Source organism: Pseudonaja textilis, chromosome 2, assembly GCF_049901715.1.
Source record: "Pseudonaja textilis isolate UNSWEBS1 chromosome 2, rPseTex1.2, whole genome shotgun sequence".
NCBI lineage: Eukaryota > Metazoa > Chordata > Lepidosauria > Squamata > Elapidae > Pseudonaja > Pseudonaja textilis.
Genome location: NC_141991.1, coordinates 11,973,872 through 11,999,631, shown reverse-complemented (window position 1 = coordinate 11,999,631; position 25,760 = coordinate 11,973,872). Strand labels below are relative to the sequence as shown.

The 25,760-nt window shown below is 40.8% G+C and overlaps 1 protein-coding gene across 2 annotated transcripts in view; it reads right to left on the bottom strand.

Moving 5' to 3' along the window:
- LOC113452377 (vomeronasal type-2 receptor 26-like) overlaps nucleotides 1–22,821 on the bottom strand; it is a 57,579-nt gene extending 34,758 nt beyond the window's left edge. Inside the window, exons 1-3 of one of the 2 annotated variants that reach the window (XM_087927736.1) lie at nucleotides 22,141–22,821; nucleotides 20,993–21,205; nucleotides 16,654–16,780 (exon numbers count right to left, since the gene is read on the bottom strand). In XM_087927736.1, coding sequence (XP_087783862.1) covers nucleotides 16,654–16,780; nucleotides 20,993–21,205; nucleotides 22,141–22,698 — 898 coding nt within the window. In that variant the 5' untranslated portion in view covers nucleotides 22,699–22,821. The remainder of the gene's footprint in view (nucleotides 1–16,653; nucleotides 16,781–20,992; nucleotides 21,206–22,140) is intronic. The other variant, XM_087927734.1, reaches the window with a different exon arrangement.
- Nucleotides 22,822–25,760: the final 2,939 nt, after the last annotated feature.

Below are 25,760 nucleotides of genomic sequence, written 5' to 3'. Positions count from 1 at the left end.
AAATAAAATAAATAAAAATAAATAAAAATAAATAAATATCTGTCCTTGACAATATGTAATTTTTCCCTAGGGGAGAGGAGGAAAGATGGCTGTTGACATTTGTGGTTTGTTTCAGTCTTTCAGAAGGCTGAACTTAAACTTGCTTCTTGTCTCCATTTGGCTATGAGAATCTTCCCTGATTTAGTGAAGTCTATGGTGTGAATGGCATCCTTGCAGGAAGAAAAATGTCCCTTATTATTTCAGTTACAAACTACTGTTCAGCTTTTCTCCACTAAATTAATGTGCTTCAGAGTTCCAGTAATTCACTGCCTCATCAGCCAACAGAGTTGACTTCAGAAAACAAACCATAGTTGAAAGTTACAAATATGAATGGAGCCATTGGAGATGTGACCAGGCTAAGTGGATTGTATGGATATGAACCAGACCAATTTGGTATAGTGATTGAGGCACCGGGCGATCATAACATCAAAGGCACTGACTGTAGCCGAATAGATCTAGCACCAGAATAGTGATATATATCACCAGAATGGTGATAATTATGATAAGAAGCAACTTCTCCTCTTGGGATCCTGAAGTTCATGTAAGTCAAGGGTGTCAAACTCAAGGCCCAAGGGCTGTCTCCAGCACTCAGGGTGCTTAGATCTGGCCCATGGGCCACTCTGGAAACAGCAAAAGTCTGGCCCACAGTGCCACTGCCAGTGAAAACAGAGCCCGGGAGGGGCTCCTGTGGCCCTCCCGAGCTCAGTTTTCAGCTGCAATGGCCTCCTGCAGTCTCTGCCGCCAAAAGCAGATCACAGGGGAACTCTTTTTTTTGCTGCCAGAGGGCTGCAGGAGGCCATCCTGGCCAAAAAGGAGCCATGAGGGATGTGTGCAACCACATCTGAGCTCCATTTTTGCTGGCAGAGGGCTGCAGGAGGCCACCCCAAAAGCATCATTTATGCTGGAGGAGTGTTCGGGCCACAGGCATCCCCAACATAAGTGACATCAAGCTGCCATGCCCACCTTGGCCATACTCACACCCAGTCCTCTGAGGTCAAAAACAACCCTGATGTGGCCCTCAATGAAATTGAGTTTGACACCCTTGATATAAGTAAAAAATCACAAATACATCCCAGGAAGTGTTGCTGTCCTTCCTGTCAGAACATGTTCAGAAAGTGATTCTGGAGGAAAACAGTTCAACATCTAGAGAATTGACTTCTGCTATCCTTCATCATGGCGTCTTATCTCCACTGTTGATGACCAAACTCTTATCCTGCTTGTTTTCTAGTTCAACTATCCTTGAACCCTCTCTAATGTTAAGAGTAGGGTTTCTCTATGATTTTCTTTTGTATTAGATCTCCATTTTTCAATCCTAAACTGGAGCTGCTGTCAGCCTTCAAGATCTTCTACTTCTGCTTTGCGCTTTTTGGCTGCCATAAGTAATGGGGGGAGGAGGGGGGACAAGTATGGGAAGCGAGCTGGAGGTGGTAAATCTAGCATTGTATAAACTGAGGAGGGGGGAGAGTACATTCTTGCTTAGTTTCTATTTCTTGCTTAGCTTTCTTTTCTCTGTGCAGCTGCAAACCTTTATCAAAATATGCCAAGGTCAATGGACAGAAGCCTCAACACCACCTGGACATGCCCACATGATGATATTCACAACTTTTAATTGGAAGAACCATTTGAACTATTGGGGGTGGGAACATTTCCATCACTTTGTATATGTGATTTACGTGCCTATTTCCTCAGATTCAGAATCCTCTTGTTGCTACCACTTCATTTCCAGTAAAAGACATATTTTTTCTAATTAAAAGAGTCTAAGTATTTCTTTCTTGGATTTTGAATGGAGCTCCAGCTGACATTATTCTGAATCTCACCCTACCAGCCCACCCGGAGAGATAATACAATTTCTTCTGAGGGGGTCTGAACATCATGTCAACTCCAACCAGTGACCAAGAGGAACTGGGTGCCATCGTGGGGCAAGACTCCTTGCTGCTAGAGGAGGTGCGGGAAGCTGAACTGCTAGCAGAGCTCAGCCTTGGGGAAAAGCCAGCTGTAAAACCCAAATGGTCATTGGGAGTCGGCTGGAAGGATATGGAGGAGGCCCACCCCCCCAGGAGTAACCTTTACCTGTCGGCGTGGAAGAGAGGAGCCATGGCAAGAGAAAGAAAGGAAAGAATTTTTACTGAATCAAGCCAGGTGCCTTCTAGATGAAGCCCTTGGGGAGCCTCACAAGTTTGGAGCTATATGGAAGAATACGGAGGGTATTTTCCCTCAGAAGCAGCCAAAGTTAGATGTGTTATCAGGGCTCTGGAGGGACCAGCTGCAAGGTGGATGGTGACTTTGCACAATGATAATGCTCCCCAGCTGTTGAATTATGACCTGTTCATGACTGCACTGTGGGCAAGGTTTGAGGACCCACTTGCGGAATGTAAGGTCAGGATCAGGATGAAGACCATAAATCAGGGGCGGAGATCAGTGGCTGACTACACCCAGGAATTTAGAGAACTGGTGTGTCATATTCGAGGCTGGTCCCAGGTAGCCCTGATAGAAGCATTCAAAGATGGGTTAAATGAAGATGTCTACCAGAGCTGAATTGCCAGAAGAGACCCAAATGATTTGCAGATGATTTGCAGGGACTTGCTGGCAACAGAAGTGGAAATTGATCTAACTTGGAACAGACGCTGGGGGGGGGGGTTCTGGTTGGAGCAAGCCTTCCCCCCACATCCTCAGGAAGTCCTCAAACCCCAAAAGGGAGGGATGGCGGCAAGACCCAAGACCACCGCCTGCTTCCAATGTGGGAAGGAAGGTCACCGGGCTGCAGACTGCCGGGCCAAATTGGAACCAAAGGGGGCGCCAAAAGGAGGGAAGAAGCCTGAAAAAACCCCAGTGAAACCTCGCAAGATGGCACTTAAGACGAGGGAGCTTGTAGAGGTCGCCCCTCTGAAAGGAATTGAATTCGGAATGAAAGGAATGTGAATTCAATTCGGAAGACGACTCCCTGGTAAGTCCAAACAAGGGCCCCATGACAATTCCAGTGAAATTAAGAGTACCCACATCGGAGGCCGAAGGGAAAATGCTAGCCTTGCTAGACTCTGGGTGCACGAGGTGTGTAGTCAACACGGGAGTAGTAGAGAAAATGGGCTTAAAACTAAAAACTTTAAAAATGCCCATAGCTTTTTGCCAATTGGATGGATCAGTGGCAGGGGGAAGCCCTGTACGTTTCATAACGGAACCCATAGAAATGACCATGGGGAGGCATAGAGAGACTCTGTGTTTTATTGTGGCCTCTGGAATGGAACAGCCGCTAATACTGGGATTACCCTGGCTCCGGAAATGGAACTCCCACATCAACTGGAGGAAAGGGTCATTGTGCATATGTACCAACCAGTGGCCAGAAGGGGAGGGGGGATCTCAGCCAGAACTTCAGAATACTATTGAGTTGGCCTCCATGGGTACTGAGGAATTGAAGGGGGAGGAGAAAATTCCAAAGGAATATTGGGACTTAAAGGAAGTATTCAGTGAAAAGGCCTTGGATGAGCTTCCCCCTCATCATTCAACAGATTGTAGTATTGAAATTTTACCCGGAGTGAAACTCCCGAAACCGGAGCTATACTCAATGACCCCATGGGAATTAGAAGAGCTGTGGTTATTTATTGATAAAAATTTGGAACGTGGTTTCATCCAACCCACTAGACCACGGGTAGCGGCCCCAGTATTGTTCCGTGAAAAGAAAGATAGGTGGTTGACTATAGAAACCTGAATGCAATTTCCGTGGAAAATGTGTACCCCCTCCCCCTGATGAAGGACATGCTGGTGCACCTGGCCAAGGGAAAATTTTTTTACGAAAATTGACTTGAGAGAAGCATACTACCGAGTTCGAATTAAAGAAGGGGATGAATGGAAAACTGCTTTTAACTGCCCGATGGGTTGTTTCCAATTCAAAGTCCTCCCATTTGGCCTACAGGGAGCCCCAGCAGTATTCATGCAGATGATCAATCAGGTGTTACATGAACATTTATATAAGGGTTTTTTGGTTTATCTTGAGACATCCTTATCTACACGGAGACTTGGGATGAACATGTAAAACTAGTGTGGTCAGTTTTAGAGAAACTCTGAGCAGCTAAGTTGTATGCTAAATTGTCCAAATGTGAGTTCCACCAGGAGAAGATCGACTATTTGGGGTATTGCATCACACATGCAGGCATAGAAATGGATCCAGAGAAGGTGCTGTGTTGGAATGCCCCTGCCCCCATGCACCAGAAAGCAACTTCAGAGTTTCTTGGGATTCGCCATTTTTACTGACAATTTATCCTGGCTTTTGTAAAGATAGCACTGCCTATCACCAACCTCTTAAAAACTAAAGGGGAGGCGAAACCAAAATCTAGTAAACCATTGGAGTGGTCCATGGAATGTTAAACAGCCTTCGAAAAGCTGAAATGACTGTTTGCTGCTGAACCAGTGCTAAAGCACCCGGACATAGATGCTCCTTTTGTGATCCAAGCCAATGTGAGTGATGGTGGCAGTTGGAGTGGTGTTACTACAAATCAATGAGAAAGGGATTTTGCAACCCTGTGCATATACCTCCCATAAATTATCTGAAACCGAAAGAGGGTGGGCCGTCTGGGAAAAAGAAGCTTTTTCAGTCTGCTGGGCCCTACTGACTTGGAGACATTTCTTGGAAGGAGAAAAACACCCATTTGAAGTATGGACTGGTCATAAGAATTTGGAGGCTTTAAAAATGCCCCGGAAGCTGTCCCCCAAACAAGTTTGCTGGGCCCAGTACTTTAAGCAGTTTAATTTCTCATTGAAGTACATTCCAGGGGGGGAGGAACTTCATGGTGGATGCTCTATCTAGACTACCTCAATATAATAGTACTTGCCAGGAAGTAATATGGCCGATTGTCCCAACCAAACAGCTAGCAACTCCAGTAGTTACTAGAGTCCAAAAGAAGAAGCAGGAAATGGATCTATCAAATGGCTTGACTACCCAATTAAAAGAGGTTCTAAAACTTGATGATTGGTTCCTGGATCATTCGAATAAGTGTACAGTTAGAGATGGATTGGCCTGGATGGGAACCAAGTTGTCTGTGCCAGAGAAAATGAGGAGCCAAATATTACAACAAGCTCATGATTCTAAAGCAGCTGGCCACTTTGGATTTGTCAAAACATTACACTTGGTTAAGTGGCAATTCTGGTGGCCCAGTTTGAAGATGGACATTGAAACTTATGTGGCTAGCTGTTCTATTTGTGCACCAGCCAAGAGACCTCCAGGTAAGCCAGCAGGGTTGTTACAAAATGTGGCTAGACCAACAGCTCCGTGGAAGGAAATCTCTATGGACTTTATAGTGGAATTACCTGAAAGTGGGGGAAACACAGTTATTTGGGTGGTAGCCAATTTGTTTTCCAAGCAAGTGCATTTCATACCTTGTTCGAAGATTCCATCTGCAAAAACTTTGGCTAAACTGTTTATTTTGCATATCTATAGATTACATGGCGTTCCTGAGTGCATAATCTCTGACAGGGGGGTCCAATTTACCTCGAATTTTTGGAGGGAGTTCCTGAAGTTATTGGGCTCCACCCAGGGCTTAAGCTCCATGCACCATCCCCAAACCAATGGGGCTTGTGAGAGAACTAACATGGTATTGGAGCAGTACCTCAGATGTTACATAAACTATCAGCAAGATAATTTGGCTGACCTATTGCTATTTGCTGAAGTGGCATATAACAATTCTGTACATAGCAGCACTGGATTTACCCCATTCAAGGTGGCATCGGGACAAGCTTTTGTACTCATACCTGAACTTCCTCTTGAGAGGCCTAATATCCAGTCATTAGATGAATGGATAACACAACTCCAGCTTAATTGGCCAGTCACTCGTAAAGCATTAGATGATGCACATCAAGCTCATAAGAAGTTTGCAGACAAAAGGAGAACTCCATAGAAACCATATCAAGTGGGTGACAAAGTTTTCTTGTCCACCAAATATCTACAAACCACTCAAAAGTCAAAGAAACTTGGTCCTAAGTATGTTGGCCTTTTCATGATTGAACTGATTATAAACCCTGTGGTGGTCCAGCTGTGTTAGTGTTTGGGGACAAACCCCCAAGCAGAATGTGCAGCAGCAGTCAAGCCAGGCAGCCAAATGAGAGAGGAAGGGCCCTAGAGTTTACACACACTGATGACAAACACTGTTTGTAGTTTAAATAGTTGTTTAATCCAATTAGAGTTTAAGCATTGTCAATCAGTCCATAGGTCATTCACAAATATATCCATTCAGTAACTTAGTCCATTTACTAGTCAGTTCTATATCCTTATCTGCTTGTAAAGATATCTTCTCCTCTGATACCTTTCCTTTTGAAGACAACGCTGAGTATTCACAGGATATCAGCACATCAATGAAATAGTCCTTTCGTTCAGCAAAAACGGTATTCAAACAGTTGTAGCAAACAGTAGCAAACAAACAGTAGCAAGCAGAAAACAAGCAGAGAGAAGTTACGTTTCTCTTACTGCCTTTTATTGCCGTTTGTAACCGCACCCTTAATTAGTTAATTACAAGCAGTTTGGTGCTTAAAGCTACAAGTTACAAACACCCAAACGTTGGTTTATATATTTATTCACCCAAGCTTAGTTGGTGTATCAATGTTATACCCAACATTCTCCCCTTTTGGGTGATATAAATATATAATACCCTTACAATCTAAAACTATACTTTACACAACTCTCTTGGTGCTTAATGGCACCTTGGGCTTTAGTAAAATTATCAGCTATATTGTCCTCCGACATGCAGTACTCCAGCTGTATCATTTTACTCTTTACAGATTGTCTAACGTTTAAGTACCTTAAATCTGTATGCTTGCTCCTATTTTTTACTGCAATATTTGTGGCCATTTGAATTGCTGCCTGATTATCTTCATGTACAATTATAGGATAATTTACAGTTAATCCCATGTCATTCATCATCTGCTTATACATGATTAATTCAGTACATAATAACGACAAACAGGAGAATTCTGCCTCCATAGTAGACAAACTTATATGCTGTTGTCTTATTGACTTCCAACCTATTAATGTCTTACCCAGCATTATGGCTGTTCCCGAAGTCGACTTTCTTGTGTCTCTTTCTGATGCAAAACTAGCATCTGCATAAGCACTCAGTATTAGATCACCTTTTGGTTCTAGATACAGTGCATGGTGTAATGTTCCTTTAAGATATCTTAAGATTCTCTTCAATGCATTCCAATGACATTGAAGTGGATCATTATTATGTCGTGCCAGCTGATTAACACTATAAGCTATATCTGGCCTTGACCAATTGCTAATGTATGATAAGCTACCAATCAAAGATTGATATATTACCTTATCAAACTTGGGACTTTGAGCATCCATTTTGCAAATATCCTGACTCATTGGAGTCTTTGCAGGCTTACAAAGTTCCATCTTATAATCTATTAGCAATTTAGATATCTTATCCTCCTGAGATATCTTAAAACCTTTCTGTGTTTTCAGTATATTCAAACCTAGATATTTCTTTATCTCCCCTAATTGCTTGATTTTTATTTTCTTAGCTAATGATGCTATTATTTTATTGGCTTCATCATTAGTCTCAGTAATCAAAGCAATATCATCTGTGAATAATAATAATAATGATATTTTCCCATTTGTCTCCCTTTTAAATAGACATGGATCGGCTAAACCAGCTTTAAACCCTATATTGTTTAGTTCCTTTACAATATACTGGTTCCATTCATAGCCAGATTGTTTAAGACCATAGAGGCTCTTTTTTAACAACCAATAATCATTATTATTTTCACCTTTAAATCCAATAGGTTTTTTCATGTATACAGTATGTCTTAGTGGAGCATGCAAGTAAGCAGTTTCTACATCTAGATGGTTGACTATATATTTCTTGCTTGCTGCCCACACTAAAGCTGCCCTTAATGTTGCTGCTTTAAGACTAGGTGCAAATACCTCATCATAGTCATTGGCATTTTGTCTAAAACCTTGGGCTACTAATCGTGCCTTATGGATTATATTACCATCTTTATCAGTTTTTATCTTAAAAATCCATTTGCAGCCAATGGGTTTTATATCAACTGGTAATCTCGCATTTTCATATACTTTCATATCCTTTAAGGATTTCAATTCCTTATTCATTGCTGCATACCAACTTTCCTTATCTTTAGTAGGATACATTTTTATTTCATCTACAGTATATGGAACTTTATTAATCTGGCACACTGTGTTAGCCTGGTATCTATCAGGCGGTCTAGATATTCGTGTAGTTCTTCTGGGAATTACAGGGCTTGTATGAGGACTTTTTTGAATTACTACCTGTTCATGTTCCTCATTTTGCTCAGCTATTGGTACTATTTCTTCCTTTATGGGCTCTATCTCTGCCTGTATTTCTCTCTTTACTTTATTCTTAAAGTTACAGGGATAATTAATGGGATTTCTATAGGATTCAATAATTACTTCTTTATTGTTATCCTGTTCTAACTTATCCCATCCTACGTGCTCTAGAAATTGGGCATTGGCACTACATAACACCTTAGATGTGCCTTTCTCCCAAAATCTATATGCCCTATGGTTTGCTTGGTAACCAACGAAGAATAATTGTTTAGCTCTGTGTTGCCCTTTACGCCTGAGTTGTGTGGGGATATGCACCCATGCTGGTGCACCAAATGTGTGCAGGTAACTCAGATCAGGCTTCCTGCCATGCCACATGGTGAATGGTATTTCACCAGTAGTTGTGTTAACAACGTTGTTCAATATGTTATTAGCACACATTGTGGCCTCCCCCCACAAAGAATCAGGTAATCCAGAATCAGTTAACATTGTTCTAACCATTGCCTGTAGTGTTTGGCCTCTTCTCTCAATAAATGCGTTGTGTTGTGGTCTGTATGGTGCAGATTTCTTGTGCTCTATTCCAGCTACCTTTAATCTATTTTGGAATTTGCTGTTAACAAATTCCGTACCATTATCTGTCACCAGGGTTATCAGTTGCCGTTTAGTCTTTCTTTCTGCAAATTTTAACCAGTTGAAGAAATGTTGATATGTTTCAGTTTTGCTTTTCATTAGGTAGCAAAACCCATATCTAGAATAATGGTCCATAATGCTCAGTATATATCGAGCACCCCCCATACTGGGTTTCTTTGGACCTATAATGTCTGCAAATACTACTTCTAAAGGTTCTTTAGTTTTGAAACCATTTAGCCTATTTGCAGGCAATATTTTACTCTTATCTTCACAGCAGACATTACAACGCAAATATTTATCACAAGGTTTTAATCTTATTCCATCAGATAACTCTACTGTACGTTTTAGCATTTTAAAATTTACATGCCCCAAACGCCTATGCAATAAATGGATACATTCATTATGAGGTTTTATATTGTTAAATACAGTCTGTGCCTCCCCTTTCTTACTATCATGTAATACATACAATGTTCCATTTAAAGCTGCAGTTACCCTTTTGTTATCTTTTTCAATTATGCAATTATTATCCTTAAATGTAATTACATAACCTAGTTTGTCTAATACCCTTACAGAAAGCAAGTTCACCTTTAACTGTGGTACATACAACATTTTTATATCCAGGTTTAAGCATGGACAGTATGCAATACCTTCTCCCTTGGCCTTGAGGTTCCAGCCATTAGCAAGTGATATATGTTGAGAGCTTGTAGACATTTTTATAAATTTTGTCTTATCTCTCGTGATGCAGTGGGATGCACCACTGTCCACCACCCATAAATCATTCTTCACATCACAGTTGCTAAACGTGGCTAGTTCAAAGGATTTCTTTGGCTTTTTTACATTCTGGCTTTTTTCTTTTCTGCAGAATCTTGCCAAATGTCCTCTGCCTCCACAATTAAAACACTTTTTAATTGTGTATGCTGTCGAAGATAAATTCTCTTCTTCCGGGTGCTTTAATTTACTAAGTTGGTTTCTTTCAAGCTTTGAAGATAATTTCTCTTCTTTATTAGGTTTATCTTCTCTCAGCTGGTCACGTTCACACCTTCTTCTGGCTTCTTCTAATAGCCTGCCGGTAATCTCGGTTAATGATAAACTATCTTTTGGCAATACTTCTAAAGCAGTCACATAATCATCATAGCTTTGATCTAATGAAGACAGTATGATGTATACTTGTTGCAACTCATTAAATATAAGCTCTTTTTCTTGTAATTCCTGAAAAATGCTCTTCATACAATTTAAATGAGTTAACATGTCTCCATTCTTCTGAAGATGTGTTCGAAATAGTTTGCGTGTAAGATATATATGAGCTCCTACACTGTCCCGAACATATATCTTCCTGAGGTTCTCCCAGCAGTTTGCAGCATTTTCCTCTCCACGGATATGGATAAGTTGCTGGTCAGAGAGAGTCAGTTCTATGATGCATAAAGCCTGCTCATTCTTTCGTTTATAGTCTTGTATCTTTTTGTCATCCTCTTCAACATTAGGATCTAAGTTAGTCACATCTGGTGGGTTTGTTATTATGTCCCACAAACCTTCTCTTCGTAGAAGTAAACTACATTTCATTGACCATGAAACATAGTTTGTTCCATCTAGTCTGGATATCATGGACAGATTTGGCAAATTTACTTGTGCCATTGCTCTTCAGATATGTAACTATTTAAAAACTAATGAAAAAACAGTTTGTTTTTACAGTAATGTGCAACTCACACCAACTCTCACTGCTATATCCTGGTTAGTTAGACTGTGCTCACTGGGCCCATAACCAATGTTAGTGTTTGGGGACAAACCCCCAAGCAGAATGTGCAGCAGCAGTCAAGCCAGGCAGCCAAATGAGAGAGGAAGGGCCCTAGAGTTTACACACACTGATGACAAACACTGTTTGTAGTTTAAATAGTTGTTTAATCCAATTAGAGTTTAAGCATTGTCAATCAGTCCATAGGTCATTCACAAATATATCCATTCAGTAACTTAGTCCATTTACTAGTCAGTTCTATATCCTTATCTGCTTGTAAAGATATCTTCTCCTCTGATACCTTTCCTTTTGAAGACAACGCTGAGTATTCACAGGATATCAGCACATCAATGAAATAGTCCTTTCGTTCAGCAAAAACGGTATTCAAACAGTTGTAGCAAACAGTAGCAAACAAACAGTAGCAAGCAGAAAACAAGCAGAGAGAAGTTACGTTTCTCTTACTGCCTTTTATTGCCGTTTGTAACCGCACCCTTAATTAGTTAATTACAAGCAGTTTGGTGCTTAAAGCTACAAGTTACAAACACCCAAACGTTGGTTTATATATTTATTCACCCAAACTTAGTTGGTGTATCAATGTTATACCCAACAAGCTGAAATTACCCAAAACTCTTCTACGAATTCACCCGGTCTTCCATGTTAGTTTGTTAAAACCTGAACATACTTCCAATCTGAGACCAACCCAGACTGATCCTCCTATAACATTGATGATTGAGGGTGAACAACATTTTGAAGTTAAAGAAATTCTGGATTCTTGCAAATGGAGGGGTTGGCTCCAATATTTGGTTGCTTGGAAGCACTTCCCTTCTTCCCAAGCTGAGTGGGTCAACAAAAAAGATGTTAGAGCCCCATAGCTGATCAAAGCCTTTCGTACCAAGTATCCTGATAAACCCTAGAAATGTGTCCACTTTGTGTACCTGATTATTAATTAGTATCTTTTATATTTCCTTCTCTTATAGGACTAACATCTTTTTTCTAGGAGGACCGAATGTCAGCCTTCAAGATCTTCTATTTCTGCTTTGCATCTTTCGGCTGCCATAAGTAATGGGAGGAGGAGGGGGGACAAGTATGGGAAGCGAGCTGGAGGTGGTAAAACTAGCATTGTATAAACTGAGGAGTGGGGAGAGTACATTCTTGCTTAGGTTTCTATTTCTTGCTTAGCTTTCTTTTCTCTGTGCAGCTGCAAACCTTTATCAAAGTATGCCAAGGTCAATGGACAGAAACTTCATCACCACCAGAAGATGCCCACATGATGATATTCACAACTTTTAATTGGAAGAACCATTTGAACTATTGGGGGTGGGAACATTTCCATCAATTTGTATATGTGATTTACGTGCCTATTTCCTCAGATTCAGAATCCTCTTGTTGCTACCACTTCATTTCCAGTAAAATACATCTTTTCTCTAATTAAAAGAGTTTAAGTATTTCTTTCTTGGATTTTGAATGGAGTACCAGCTGACAGCTGCCTTTAAAATTCTTTGTGCCTGAAGTAAAATTTCATTGCCCATCAGATTTAGAAATGTCAATTGTTGGAAAAGAGTCAACCATCAAGCAGAAAACTGACAACCTAGGTATATAGGGAGACAGTCGTAGAGTGGATAGAAATTTTTCTTTATCTTGACACTTTCTGTGTTGTCCTTTCACATCTACATAAGCCACTAGGGATCTTTATACTTTGAAGGTTCTTATTTATCAAATAAACCTTCAGCTAGTGGGGTCTGCAGCTGAGACTGTGGCAGTGCCCATAGCATGATAGGTGTTGCAACTTGAATTCTTGCCACACCCACCCAGAAACTGGTTTTGGGGAGGAATTTGGACGTCCATCTTCTTTTTTTTGTAAACAGCTCATGGAGAGGGCCCATTTTGACTTTCCCATCTCAGAGACTATGTGTAACGCTTCCCAAAATATTGCCAAGAGGTTGGAAGGTGTGGTTGTCAGTCCCCAAATTCTTGATGTATCCATTTGGGAGGATAATGTTTCTTGGCCTGTACATGTTAACTTGAGGTTTGAATTAAAGAGGGGAGCTGAAGGAAGAGGTATCCTGGTAGGGATCAGTAGATGTTTGGCTATATTTGGTGATATCTGATCTGCTACTCAAAGGTTGTCCCACTGTATGGCCCTAAGGACTCTAGTTTCAGTGCCTGACTAAGAGATCTTTGGTGGCTCTGCGTTTTGGTTGTTGCTTTTGAATGCCAGATTGATGTGTAAGGAGTCCCACCCCTGATGTTTTCTGCCGTATCTTAGTAAAACTGAAGGGAATCTGAGTGAATATTTGTAAGAGCCCATGCTGGAGATTATCTCGTGGTGATAAGTGGAGTGAAAAAGCAATATATTCCGCACCTTCACTAGGTCAGCTGATAGTCATGAAGCTGCCATATTTGGGATGACCTGGTCCTTATAGGTTAGGGAGAGGTCACCAGAACATCTAGCTAGGGCTTTGAGGGGAATATTATCCAGGCTATCTAGAGCAGGGGTCCCCAACCACCGGTCCGCAGACCGGTACCGGTCCATGGATCATTTGGTACCGGGCCGCAAAGAAAATAAAAATAAAATAAAAATGGCGGCTTTCTTCGCCTTCGGTGAATGCTGCTGGGATCAGGGATCAAGGACACAAATGAAAGAAGGGGAGGGAGGAAGCAACCAAAGCCTGTCCTGCTCTCCGGCTCAGAGGCTTCGGTTTCCTCCCGCCTCGTTCCTCTCTCAGTCGCTCTCTCGGTCCTCCACCAGCCCAGGAAGAAACTGCTTCAAAGAAGCTGGCAGAGTGGCTTTTCCTGTCGGCGCAGCTCCTCCGAAGCACCCATTCACCCCCACCCCGCCGCCCGCGGTTCAATCCAGTGCTCCGTTCTGCCTGCCTGCCTTCGTTTCTGGTTGTTTCGGAGTAGCTTTGGCTGAGAATAATAACTATTCGCCTCTTTTACTCAGCCGAAGCTGCTCCGAAACAACCAGAAACAAAGGCAGGCAGGCAGAACGGATATTGACCATATATATATCTTTGGTTGTTCGGGTTTTCTCCCGCGTAAGATTCGAAGTATCTAGGCAATGTTTCGATGAAGTCTCATTCATCATCTTCAGGCTTCTGTCTTCGGCTCTTGCTTCTCAGAGTGATGTGAGATTGCAGCTGCTTCTTCCTTTTAACTGCTAGTGGGGGTGGGACTTGATTGGGTGGGGGCTTGGCTGTGTTCTGATTGGGTGGGGGTGTGTTCTCATTGGTAGCGGGTTTGGCTGTGTTCTGATTGGTTGGGGGGTTGGCCATGTTCTGATTGGTTGGAGGCGTGTTCTGTTCAGGTGGGGGCTTGGTTGTGCTCAGGTTAGTCTTAGTTGCTGGGGGATTTGAGTTGGTGAGCTGTGATCTTGCTGTTTGGCTTCGAGTTCGTGGTCATGCTGCATCTTCATAGTGGGTGTCGGTTTGCTTCATGTATGGCTCGGAGGGGTTTGAAGTGAGTAGTGATGCAGCTACAGTGCAGCTTCTGGTCCATGGTCGTGTCTCATCTTCTGAGTGGGTGTGAGTCTGCTTTCTACATGGAAGTGTGGTGGTGGCATCTTGTGTGGCTCTCATGGGTGTGGGTCTGGTGTCATTCTTCATGTTAGGTACTCGTCTGTTCCCGAGGGCGGGTTTCCAAATGGCTGGAAGGCGGGAGGTGTCATCTCGTTTGTTCATGCTGTGTGGGCGTTTTTCTATCTCTATGGCATCTCTGATTATTCTGCTGTTGAACTATCGCCAAAACCGAACACACAAGGAATGGAAAGTAATCAAGAAGAGAAGCAACCTAGAATTAAGGAGAAATTTCATGACAGAATAATCTATTAGTGGAACAACTTCCAGCAATTGTGGGTGCTCTGACACTGGAGGTTTTTAAAAAGAGATTGGACATCCATTGGTCTGAAATGGTTTCCTGTCTGAGCAGGGGATTGGACTAGAAGACCTCCAAATTCCCTTCTAAATAACTCGGAAGTGTCTATCACGAGAGGAATGAGATGGATGAATTGTTGCAATTTAGTAAGAAGTATTTATGCCCAATCCCACCTCTCTCCCTTACAGATTTATAGGACACTAAAATATGGATAATCTCCTTTAGGGATTGTTTTGTAAAACTCTTATAGGGCTATATTTCAGTTCCCCTCTTATTTTATTTCTACATACTTTGACCAGATGGATAATCCAGATTATACACATCTTGAAATTTTACTGAATAAGGATGGAGGACACTATGTTCAAATTGCTCTTTGATTATTTCAGCTCCAAATTGTTGCCCCAGCTCATGTATGTGGGACAATTTGAAAAAAAAAAATGCTTGGCCTGTTGGAATGTTTTGAGAGTAGAAATTCCTCTAACTCACACTATACATTTCTTCTGGTTGTAAGATGCTCCTTTGTATTCAAGTCTGGCTTCAGAATGATAATGTAGCACTTGGGGATAAAGATACAGACCAGCAGACCAGCACTGGAGGCCAAGATGGAGAAGACCTGCACAGCCACCATATATTTTCCCTTGGTGCTCAGGTAGGTGGGCAGGAAGGAGACCCACACATTGCAGAAGACCAGCATGCTGAAGGTAATCAGTTTGGCTTCATTGAAGGCTCCAGGGAGATTCCGGGCCAAGAAAGCCACTGTGAAGCAGATGGCAGCCAGAAAGCCCATGTAGCTGAGGGTGATGTAGAACATGAAAACAGAGCCTTCATTGCATTGCAGGATGATCTCTCTAGGCTGGGAATAAAAATCTGAGTCACAGAATGGGGGAGAAACTCCAAGCCAAATGGAGCAAATAATAATCTGGACACTAGAACATGAAAGGATGATGGAGTTGGCCAAGCTCTTCCCCAACCATCTCTTCAATCGGTTTCCTGGTTTTGTGGCCAGGAAAGCCAGCACTACTGTGATGGTTTTGGCCAAGAGAGAAGAAACAGCAACTGAGAAGACAATGCTGAAAACTGTTTGTCGGAGAAGGCAAGTGGCTTTCCTTGGTTGCCCAATGAAGAGAAAAGGAGACAAGAAGCAAAGCAGGAGGGAGACCAGGAGGATGTAAGAGAGGTCTCGGTTGTTGGCTTTCACAATAGGAGTTTCTAGATGTTTAATGAATATGATTAAAACAAGGCCTGTGGCTAAGAACAAGATTAGAGCAAAAGAGGACAGAATGATTCCTAGATGTTCTTCATAAGAAAGGAAGGATATAACTTTGGGGATACATTGGATTCCGTACTCATTTGGATATTTTTCATCTGGACACTTGGTGCATTTTTCTGTATCTGAGTAAACAGAAAAAAGACCACACAATATAGTTTTTCAATATTCTATACTTTCACTTTTCAATAACATTTCTTACTAGCAGCTTTTTCCATGAAGCATTGCTTAAAATCTCTACATAAAGTATGTAAGAAGACTATCGCTGCCTAAAAAATAGTTATATTTTTATAGTTTATGAAATTGGAATAAGTCATGGAACCTGAATGATGTTTTCTGTAATTTGAAGAACCTACATTATTAGAGGTAGATAATGAATCAATTCACATTTTTAGACACATTTCCTAGATCCTGACAGATGACACTTCTTAATTTACTGGACTTTGGATTCCTGTCTTTTGAAATCTAATTAGCTAGAAAAAAAGTTAGTTCTGCAAATAATCTGGTTTCCAAACTAGAAAGTGGAAGAGATTTGTTTTTTTTCTGGCAGTAGAGGAGCTTGTCCAATCTGCTACACCAGCTATCTCTTCCTAGGCCTTTCCTAGAGGTTTTTCTCCTATTCCTCCCTCTAAATAAGAAATTGTGCAATTTGAAGATAATAGCAATAGCATTTAGACATATATACCATTTCAAAGGGCTTTTATAGCCATCTCTAAGCAGTTTAGAGTCAGCCTATTCCCCCAACCATCTGGGTTCTCAATTTACCAACTTCGGAAGGAGGCGGAGAACTGTTAGCAAAAACATTTAACAGTTGGTGTCCCTCACCTTCATGGATGGAGATTGTCCCCTCAGGACAAGGAATACAGTCATAGCAACAAGCAGGCTCTCCTTCTCGCTTTCGCTTGACAAATCCAGGATGACAACTTTCTACACATTGGGACTGAGGCAGAGACTAAGCAGAAAAAGAAGAAATGCCAAAGAAAATATGAAGCATGCATGAAAATGGATGTAGATATTAACATTAGCCAAATAGTTCCCGGCAGTGGTGGGGTTAAAATTTTTTTTACTACCGGTTCTGTGGAGGTGGCTTGGTGGGCATGGCAGGGGAAGAATACTGCAAAATCTCAAGTCAGATGTGGTATTTGCTGGTTCTCTACCTCTGGTTCCTGGGCTTCACTTAGATAAATATGAAATGATTGCCTCATTCCAAGCTGATTTAGGAGAGATAAACACTGGCAGATTGTTCATTAACTCACTCCCCTTGGCTTTCGGCCTCTAACATTGCAATAAAGGATTTTTCAGCTTAAGAAAGTGTGGAGGGATGGAATTGAAAAGTTTTCAGCCTTAAGTGACAAGCAGTTTGGCTCCTCCTCCTCGTTTTTGATTTTTAAGATTTTGAAATACAGCATGATGATCTTAAATTAAATTTTGGAAAAGAAATTATTGTAAAAGATTTATTATTATTATTATTTGATTTTTTAAATAAAATACGCCTGTAATGAAAAAAAAGAAACTTTGGAACATTAGGATCTAGATAGGCTTCTTCTGGAGTATATAAAACATTGCAAAACTGCTTCCCTTTGAAAGTAGTCCAAACCATCCCCCAATTAAGATATAAAGGGAAAAGATCCTTAAGAAATAGAGCTTTCTTTATTTGTGTGTTTCTTTCCTCAATTCACATGGCTCTCAATGAGGACAAAAACTGACTGCCTAGTTCAGGTGTCTGCAACCTTAAACACTCAAAGAGCCATTTGGACCTTTTTCCCAAAGAAAAGAAAACACTGGGAGCCACAAAACCTGGGTGGGCATGGTCAACTCGAAATCATTCATTCCCACCCTGTCACATGACCCCACTAGCCATGCCTACCCAGGTTTTATGGCTCCTGGTATTTTTTTTAACCCCCCCTCTCTGTGTGTGTTTCACTCTCTCTGTCTCCTCTCTTTCTCTCTCTTCTCTCTCCCCCCCCTCTCTTTCCCCCTCTCTCTTTTTTATCTGCCTCATCTTTCTCTCTTTCTCCCTCTCTTTCTCTCCTCTTTCTCCCTCTCTCTGAGTAATCTGGGAGAAAGAGGCATTGCTGTAAGATGGGCACTGTTAACCTGGTGACAATTCCTGGAGGATTCAAAAGAACAATTTGAGGTCTTGACTGACCATAAAAATTTGGAAGCTCTACAAACCCCTTGCAAGCTATCCCCCAAACAAGTTAGATGGGCACTTTATTTTCAGAGATTTAATTTTGTTTTGAAATATGTACCTGCAGGAAAAAATTTTTTCTAGCTGATGCATTATCTCAGCTCCCACAATATGATATTAAAAGAGAAACTCTGATACAATCTATTATATAGGGTAAAGATATCATACAAACATTAAAATATAAAGTAATAGATGACCTACAAAAAGCTTTAGAAAAAGATCCCTGGTTACAGAAAAATAAAAAAAACAATGTATTATCACTGATGGAATAGCTTGGAAAGGAACAAAATTATATAAACCAATTACCTTACGTGAACTAGTACTTAAAAGGTGCCATGATAGCAAAGAAGCTGGTCATTACAGAAATCTTAAAATGTTACATCTAATTAAGAAACAATTTTGGTGGTCAGGTATGAGGGGGGATTTTGAATGTTATGTTAGAAAATGTAAAATATGTGCTAGTAGTAAGGCCTGTCCTGGAAAACCTTTAGGACTATTGCAAAAGGTGTCTGATCCAATTAAACCATGGCAGGATATTGCCATGGACTTCATTGTAGACTTACCTTGTAGTCATGGGTTCACCATAATATGGACTGAAATAGATCTGTTCTCAAAACAGGTACATTTCATTCCATGTAAAGGCATACCCGCTGAAAAGAAATTAGTTGGTTTGTTTCTAAAACATATATATATATATATATATATTGCTTACATTGTGTACCAAGACGTATTATTTCAGACAGAGGGGTACAATTTACAGCCAGATTCTGGAGAGAGTTTGTGAAAACGATAGGCTCACAGCAGAAGTTTAGTACTGCTTACCACCTGAGCATGAACGACATTGCAGAGCGAGACAATGCAGCCACAGAACCATATCTAAGGTGTTATGTATTATATCAATAAAACGATTGGTCTGAATTATTACCATTCACAGAGTTCACTTATAATAACACTATACATAGCAGCACAGGATACACCCCATTTCAAATAGTATATGGAAGTGAGTCACTACCATTTCCAGAATTGCCATATAGTACAGAGACACCAGTAATGCAGAAGCAATGGTATGGACAAATACAACAATCATGGGAATATGTAAGAGAAGCCTTATGTGATGCCTTCATTGCATGTAAAAAACAATTTGACAACTGGAGAAGTGAACAAAAACCTTTCCATATTGGAGATCTCGTATATCTGTCCACTAAATATATAAATCTGGGTCTTCCTTGTAAGAAATCAGGGCTAATATATATTGGACCATTCCCGATTGTAAGGGTAATTAATCTGGTGACTGTACAATTGAAGCTATCATCACGATATAAAAGAATACATCCTGTATTTCATTGCAGTTTATTAAACATATATATAAAGATATAGACTCACCACAAACCCTTCCTGGTCCAATAAAAGACGATCAATATGAGGTAGAGGAAGTATTAGATTCCCGAAAGAATAGGGGAAAGTTACAATATTTGATAAAATGGAAGGGGTATCCCATTGCGGAAGCATCGTGGGTTAATAGCAATGACGTCCATGCTCCACGATTACATCAATGGTTTCATAGAAAAAATCCACATAAAGAAACGGAAATATAACAATGCTAATGAAATATAAGATATTAAACCCCTCTTTTTCATTTCCAGGGAGACCAGTGGTAGAGGGGGCAGCCTGTTGGGCTTCATCAAACAACTCTCTCGACAGTATTGGAAGATTAAAGGAGTGAAGGAGATGAAATGAAAACAAACATTGCTACCAGATGATGTCTGCACGCTGACTAGCTTAGATTGATGAGAGGGGAATACAAACACTTCATTACATACCTACATTCAACAATGCAGCATTAACAAAGAGGAACATCATACTAATAAATTTGTAAAGACAGCTTTTGGCAGGGTGGGTAAATAAATCAAGAGAGAGCAACTGCAGGAACAGCAGGAGTAAGTGGTAATTGGGAATAGTGACTTAGTTAGTATGCGATGTAGACCATAGAATTATAGTGTTAATAGTGTAATAGGGACACAAGTGCAGGGCAGAGATAGACAGCAATTATATGGGTGGAGTGAAGGGATAAATTACAATGAAAGATGATTGATTTCAGTGCTAACCTTGTTCAGTTTAACTGTGCTTGCCGGTTACTGTACTAGGAACAATAAAAAGAAAAAAGAATACAAACCTATCTGTTTGCAATTTCTTACCTAGGATTCACAGAACCATGGCTAAGACAGATTCCCAGATAAATGAAGCCCTTTTGTCCCCCTGCTGTGTCTTCCTGGCAGCTGAACCCACCACTGGCTGGCCCCTCCCCCCCCCCTCCAACTCACTCCTAGCCTGCCCTGAGAAGAGAAGGGCGACAGCAGCAGATCGAGACTCACTCTGTATAGTGGGAGTGAAGCCTCTTTTTCTGGCCTTTTTTGGTGCTTTGCTTTTTGATGGGGAGACATGCATCTTTCTCTCCACCCCAGGATACTGGCTGGGCTGCTCCCACCACCTTTATGGCCTGCTCGCTGCTCTTTCAGCACCTTGCGCAAAACACTTAAATTTAGTTGTGCTTCAACAATGGGGGAAATAGCGTCCCCTCCTCCTCCTGGAGCTCATTAGGATGTAGAGCATTGGCTACAGCCGGCCTAGCAAGTGTCTCGAGATGAAGAAAAGTTGAACATCTCTCCCAGCGGTCTAGGTGTGCACAGCACCAACAAGAACATCAGTGACCTTTCAAGAGAGACATTCTTCAGTCTGGATAAGGTGGGGCTTATTTCTCACATGGACCAAGAGGATCTCTATCCAGTCATAACTGTATTTCATTATCATAAGGATATCATGGCATCTGAAGGACACTTGTGTGAATAGTATTGAAGTCCCCACAATCCATCAATTCCCAGTGAGGGTCGTCTGCTATGGAGACTAGAGTTAAACTATTTGAAATGGATCATAATCTGTAGAAAAAAGGAGAAAACACAGCAATACTAGACCCACCTTGTTGAGCAGATTTATCCATGAAAGAGCAATTTTGTTAATAATAACTCTCTGTCTTTCAATACTTCCCAGTTTCCTTTTGATCAAATCCCCCTCAGACGAAATCACCATGAACTCGATGTCCAAATCTGCAGCTATTTCTCCATTAGGGTCCATGTGAAGATTCCAGAGGGACAGATTGTAGAACTCATTTTTCTCCAGAAAGGGATGGAACTAGAATGAAAACATCCAGGAATTTTAAAAGCAGAAATCTTGGTTGGTTATCCCACCTGGTATTTTCATCTGTGACTTTTTCTTATAGTTTTTTTATTGCAAACATGTTTAATGTTGAACGGTTGCAGAAACTGGGCATGGCTAGTCTAGTGAAGAGAAGGATCAGGGGAGACATGATAGCAGTTTTCCAATATTTGAGGAGCTGCCACAGAGAGGAGGAAGGGGTCAAGCTATTTTCTAAAGCTCCTATAGGCCAGACAAGGAATAATGGATGGAAACTGAACAAGGAGAGATTTAACCTGGAAAGAAGGAGAAAGTTTCTGACAGTGAAAACAATCAACTAATGAAATAGCTTGCCTTCAGAAGTTGTGGGAGCTTCATCACTGGAAGCTTTCAAGAAGAGACTGGATTGCCATCTATTAAAAATGGTGTAGCTTCTGCTTGGGTGGAGGGTTTGACTAGATCAGGGATCAGCACCCTGTGGTTCTAGTGCAGCATGTGGTCCTTTCATCACTCTGCTGCTGATCCCTGTCCTTCAAAATATGTGTCACAACCACCAATGTGAGACAGCTGCCAGCATGCGATTTATTGAGCTTTTTGACCCCTGGTAGGCCAACCATAGATAAATCCAAGAAAAGACAAGTTTTCAGAAATAAACAGAACATTTAATGGTATGTGAGCAGATTCATTTGCTTTCACTGCTGACGAGACTGGTTCACCAGTATGCTTAATATGTGGTGAGAAATTGGCAAATAACAAATTTTTAATATCAAACATATCTGCTACCAGCTCCTTGGTAAATTCCCCCAGTAACTAGATTGGCCAAATCTGTTGGCCTCTTGTATCAGAAGGAGTTGATATAATTCCTTTCTTTCTCTAACAGATTCCTTTTCCAGAGGAAATTAGTTTGTTGGATCCTTATTGGGACCCCATACCTGCCATGACTGCAGCCTTGGAGCCTCCAGTGTCTCTTGGGCCTCCTTCCTTCTCCTCCAGGATCTGGATGAATATGCAGCCTTCAGGACGTGGGCCAGAATCATAAAGATCATGTAAACAGAATCACTGTTTTCAACAAACATCCCATTCAAATCCTCTTCCACCTCCACTGGAGTTTTTTGGGTGCATCTTTTCCGGCCTTTGACAGAAAAAACATGCTTTGAAAAAGAACACTGAAAATTCTTGTCTTTATACTGGGAGTCTAAAAAGGAAAAGGGTTCAAAAGCACCATATTTTGGGCTTATCATTTGCATAAATTCAAAGCTCCATATACTATGGATGTATTTGTGATATCCAAGATGAGATATTATACAGTTCCCCAAAGCTGTGGTGACCCAGATTTTCTCTCTAATGGGTCCTGACAAAATGTCAATTGTTAGATGAAAAATATGAAATGTGTTTGAAACAATAATATGTTCTGTGAAGTGAACAAAGACATTGACTTGTTTCCACTGAGAAAAGCTGGAATCCCTCAAGGGCGCTAGATGTCCAGTCATTGAGAATTGTTGTGATATAACAACACAAATTCCATTTCTGACAAGCAAAGGGGGAAAAGTCCTGAGGAAATTCTCTCCCTCCTCTGTGTCTGGAGCAAGCAGACCAATCAAGGTCCATCTGAAGTGCAGGAGTACTTGGACAATTGCTGAATATTGAAACCCTTCTTTGAGGAGCATCCGGTGGAAAAAAGGGAATTTACTTTTATCATTTAGAGTCTCTGAAACAATTCTATGACTGATCTGGAAAAACAATAAAGAAGGCAACTCCAAAATATGAATTTTTCATAAATCTAACTTTGTTTTGATAAACATCTTAGAATAGTTTGTTTATTGGCCATTGTTTAAAATATTAAACACAGAATATTAAGAAGACTTTGTATAAAAAGAAACAAATTAAGTAAAAAAAATATCCCCACTAGAATGTAATGCAGTTAGACACACATATGCAAGCATTAAGTGAAATATATTGTTCCAGTAATGGGTGATATCATATTTAATTTTAGAAGATTGGCACATCATTTTCTGCTTTCAGATTCTTTGTGCAGCCATCGTTTTACTTTCTTCTCCAGTTGTACAAGAGACAGGGAGGCGTAGTTCCATATATAATTTGTCAGTTGTACAAGCTAAGACAGAGGTCACCAACTGGTGGGCCACAGAGAAAATTTTAGTGGGCCATAGAGAAATGTCACCTCCCAGAGCACCCCCCAAAGCAATTAATCCAGGCTGCATGGGAACACAAGACTGCACTGCCCACATGGCCCACAAGAACCCTCCCCAACCACTCACTCCTTACCTGGCAAACTTGCCTGATAAGTTGCTATTTTTCCTTTTTTCTCTACAACCATCAGCTGTTCTGCTGTGCGGGGAGATTTAGGTTAGCTAGAAAGCAGAAAACTATTAGATTTCTTGCTTTCTTGCTGATCTTTAGATCTTTGGCTCTCAGAGCCCAACCTTCCTTAGGACTAAAGCTTCTCTAATTCAGTGCAGACTCAGGTAGTCAATGGCAGAAAGATAAATCTCTGAGTGAATCTGTGATTCTGTGAGCAACTCAATCTGCCTGCCTGCTTTGCCTGATTTTGGGTAAAAGTTGCTCTTTTTTAATAAAAAATTCAATATTTACACAAATATTTATAATATTTACATACAAGCTATGCCCAGCCAGTCACGTGACCACCAAGCCATACTCCCAAATTAGACCATGCCCACAGAACCAGTTGTTAAGACATTTATCCCACCTCTGCCTCTGGTGTGTGTGTGTGTGTGTGTGTGTGTGTGTGAGAGAGAGAGAGAGAGAGAGAGGTTAGATCACATCTCCCTCCCTCCCTCTCTCTCTCTCTTCCACCAATGTCAGTTAGCCACCGTCAGTCAAAATTCATATTAGTGGTCCCGGAATATAAAATAATGAGTTTGGTGGTCCTTGAGGTCCAAAAGGTTGGCGACCCCTGAGCTAAGAGATCTTTAGTTGAAATTTTGTCTTTTCTAATAGACACAATTTTGGGAAGTCTGTAGTTTCCATAGCTTTGAAGTTGCACCAATAATTAATGATGTTAATTGATGTTGATTTAATATAATGCTAGTTAATTGATGTTTTATTTATTTTATTTTTCATTTAATTTGATTTGTCAATCATTTATAAGATAATAGGTATAAGAATAAACATAGTTATGAATACATGAAATGGATACATATAAGAAAAATAAAAGAAATAAAGGACAGGGATGGTAGGCACATTGATGCACTTATGCACACTCCCTACAGACCTCTTAGGAAAGGGGTGAGGTCAATAGTAGACAGTCTAAGGTTAAAGTTTTTGGGGTTTGGGGAAGAATCTGATGTTGACTATCATCAGATGAACTATCAAGAAATAAACAATATCCCATTCAAGGAACTGCCAAACAAACTAACAGTAAACTGCTCAACCAAAAAAACTCCAAAACCATTCCCAACAGTGCTTACAGGGCAAGTCATTAGAAGATAAAATTCAGAACATACCTCACACTCCTTACTATCACTGATATTCTTACCTACTTTGGGTAATGAAACGTCTGCAAGAAAATAACCACATTCAGAAAGCTACAAGAAACCTTTGTTTCAATACTGAGCTACAAATATTCTCCTTTTTTGATTTAATTCCTCTATTGATGCACTCTAGGTCTCCATGGCTTTTTGGGCAGCTGCAACATACTGGTGTCTCATATGTAAGTCATGGTCCAGTAGGAAAACTAGATTTCCCTCACAGTTGCTACTGCTCAGCCAGGTATCAGCTATGCTATAACTGTGCATTTAGTATTAATTGTCTAGGAATAGGACCTTATTTTTCTCACCATTAAAAATTGCATTTCATTGGATAGAGTCCAGTGCTGAAGTTTGTCAAGATCCTTCTGAACCTTGAGTCCATCTTCCAAAGTGTTAGCAATTTCCCCCAGCTTTGATGAAATTTGATGAAATCCCCTTCTTTTTCCTCATCTAGATCTTTTGTGAAGATGTTGAAGAATACGGGGCCTAAGACAGAATCTTGGGGCACCACTCTGCATTCTTTCCTCTATGTAATTGAAGTTCCATTGAGGACTACACAGTGAAAGTGGTTGGGCCTAAGACGGAACCTTGTGGCACCCCACTGCTTACTTCCCTCCATGTAGACTTAGACCCATTAAGGACTACTCGTTGAGTATGGTTTGCCAGCCAGTTGTGAGTCCATCTAGTGGCGGTACTCTCTTTTCCACTTTTTTCTAGCTTACTAAGAAGTAGGTTGTGGTCTACTTTGTTGAATGCCTTGCTGAAATCTAAATATATTATGTCCACAGTATTTTGTTGGTCTACTAATTTAGTCACTGTGTTGAAGAATGAAATAAGATTGGTTTGGTATGATCTGTTCTTAACAAACCCGTGTTGACTGCTAGTTATTACTTTACTTGTTTCTAGATGTTGGCAGATCTGTTTTTTTATTATCTTTCTCAGTATCTTCCCAGATATTGATGTTAGGCTGATTCGTCCATAGTTTCCTGGGTCTGTTTTTTTCCTGTTTTGAAGATGGGAAACACATCAGTTCTTTTCCAGTCCTC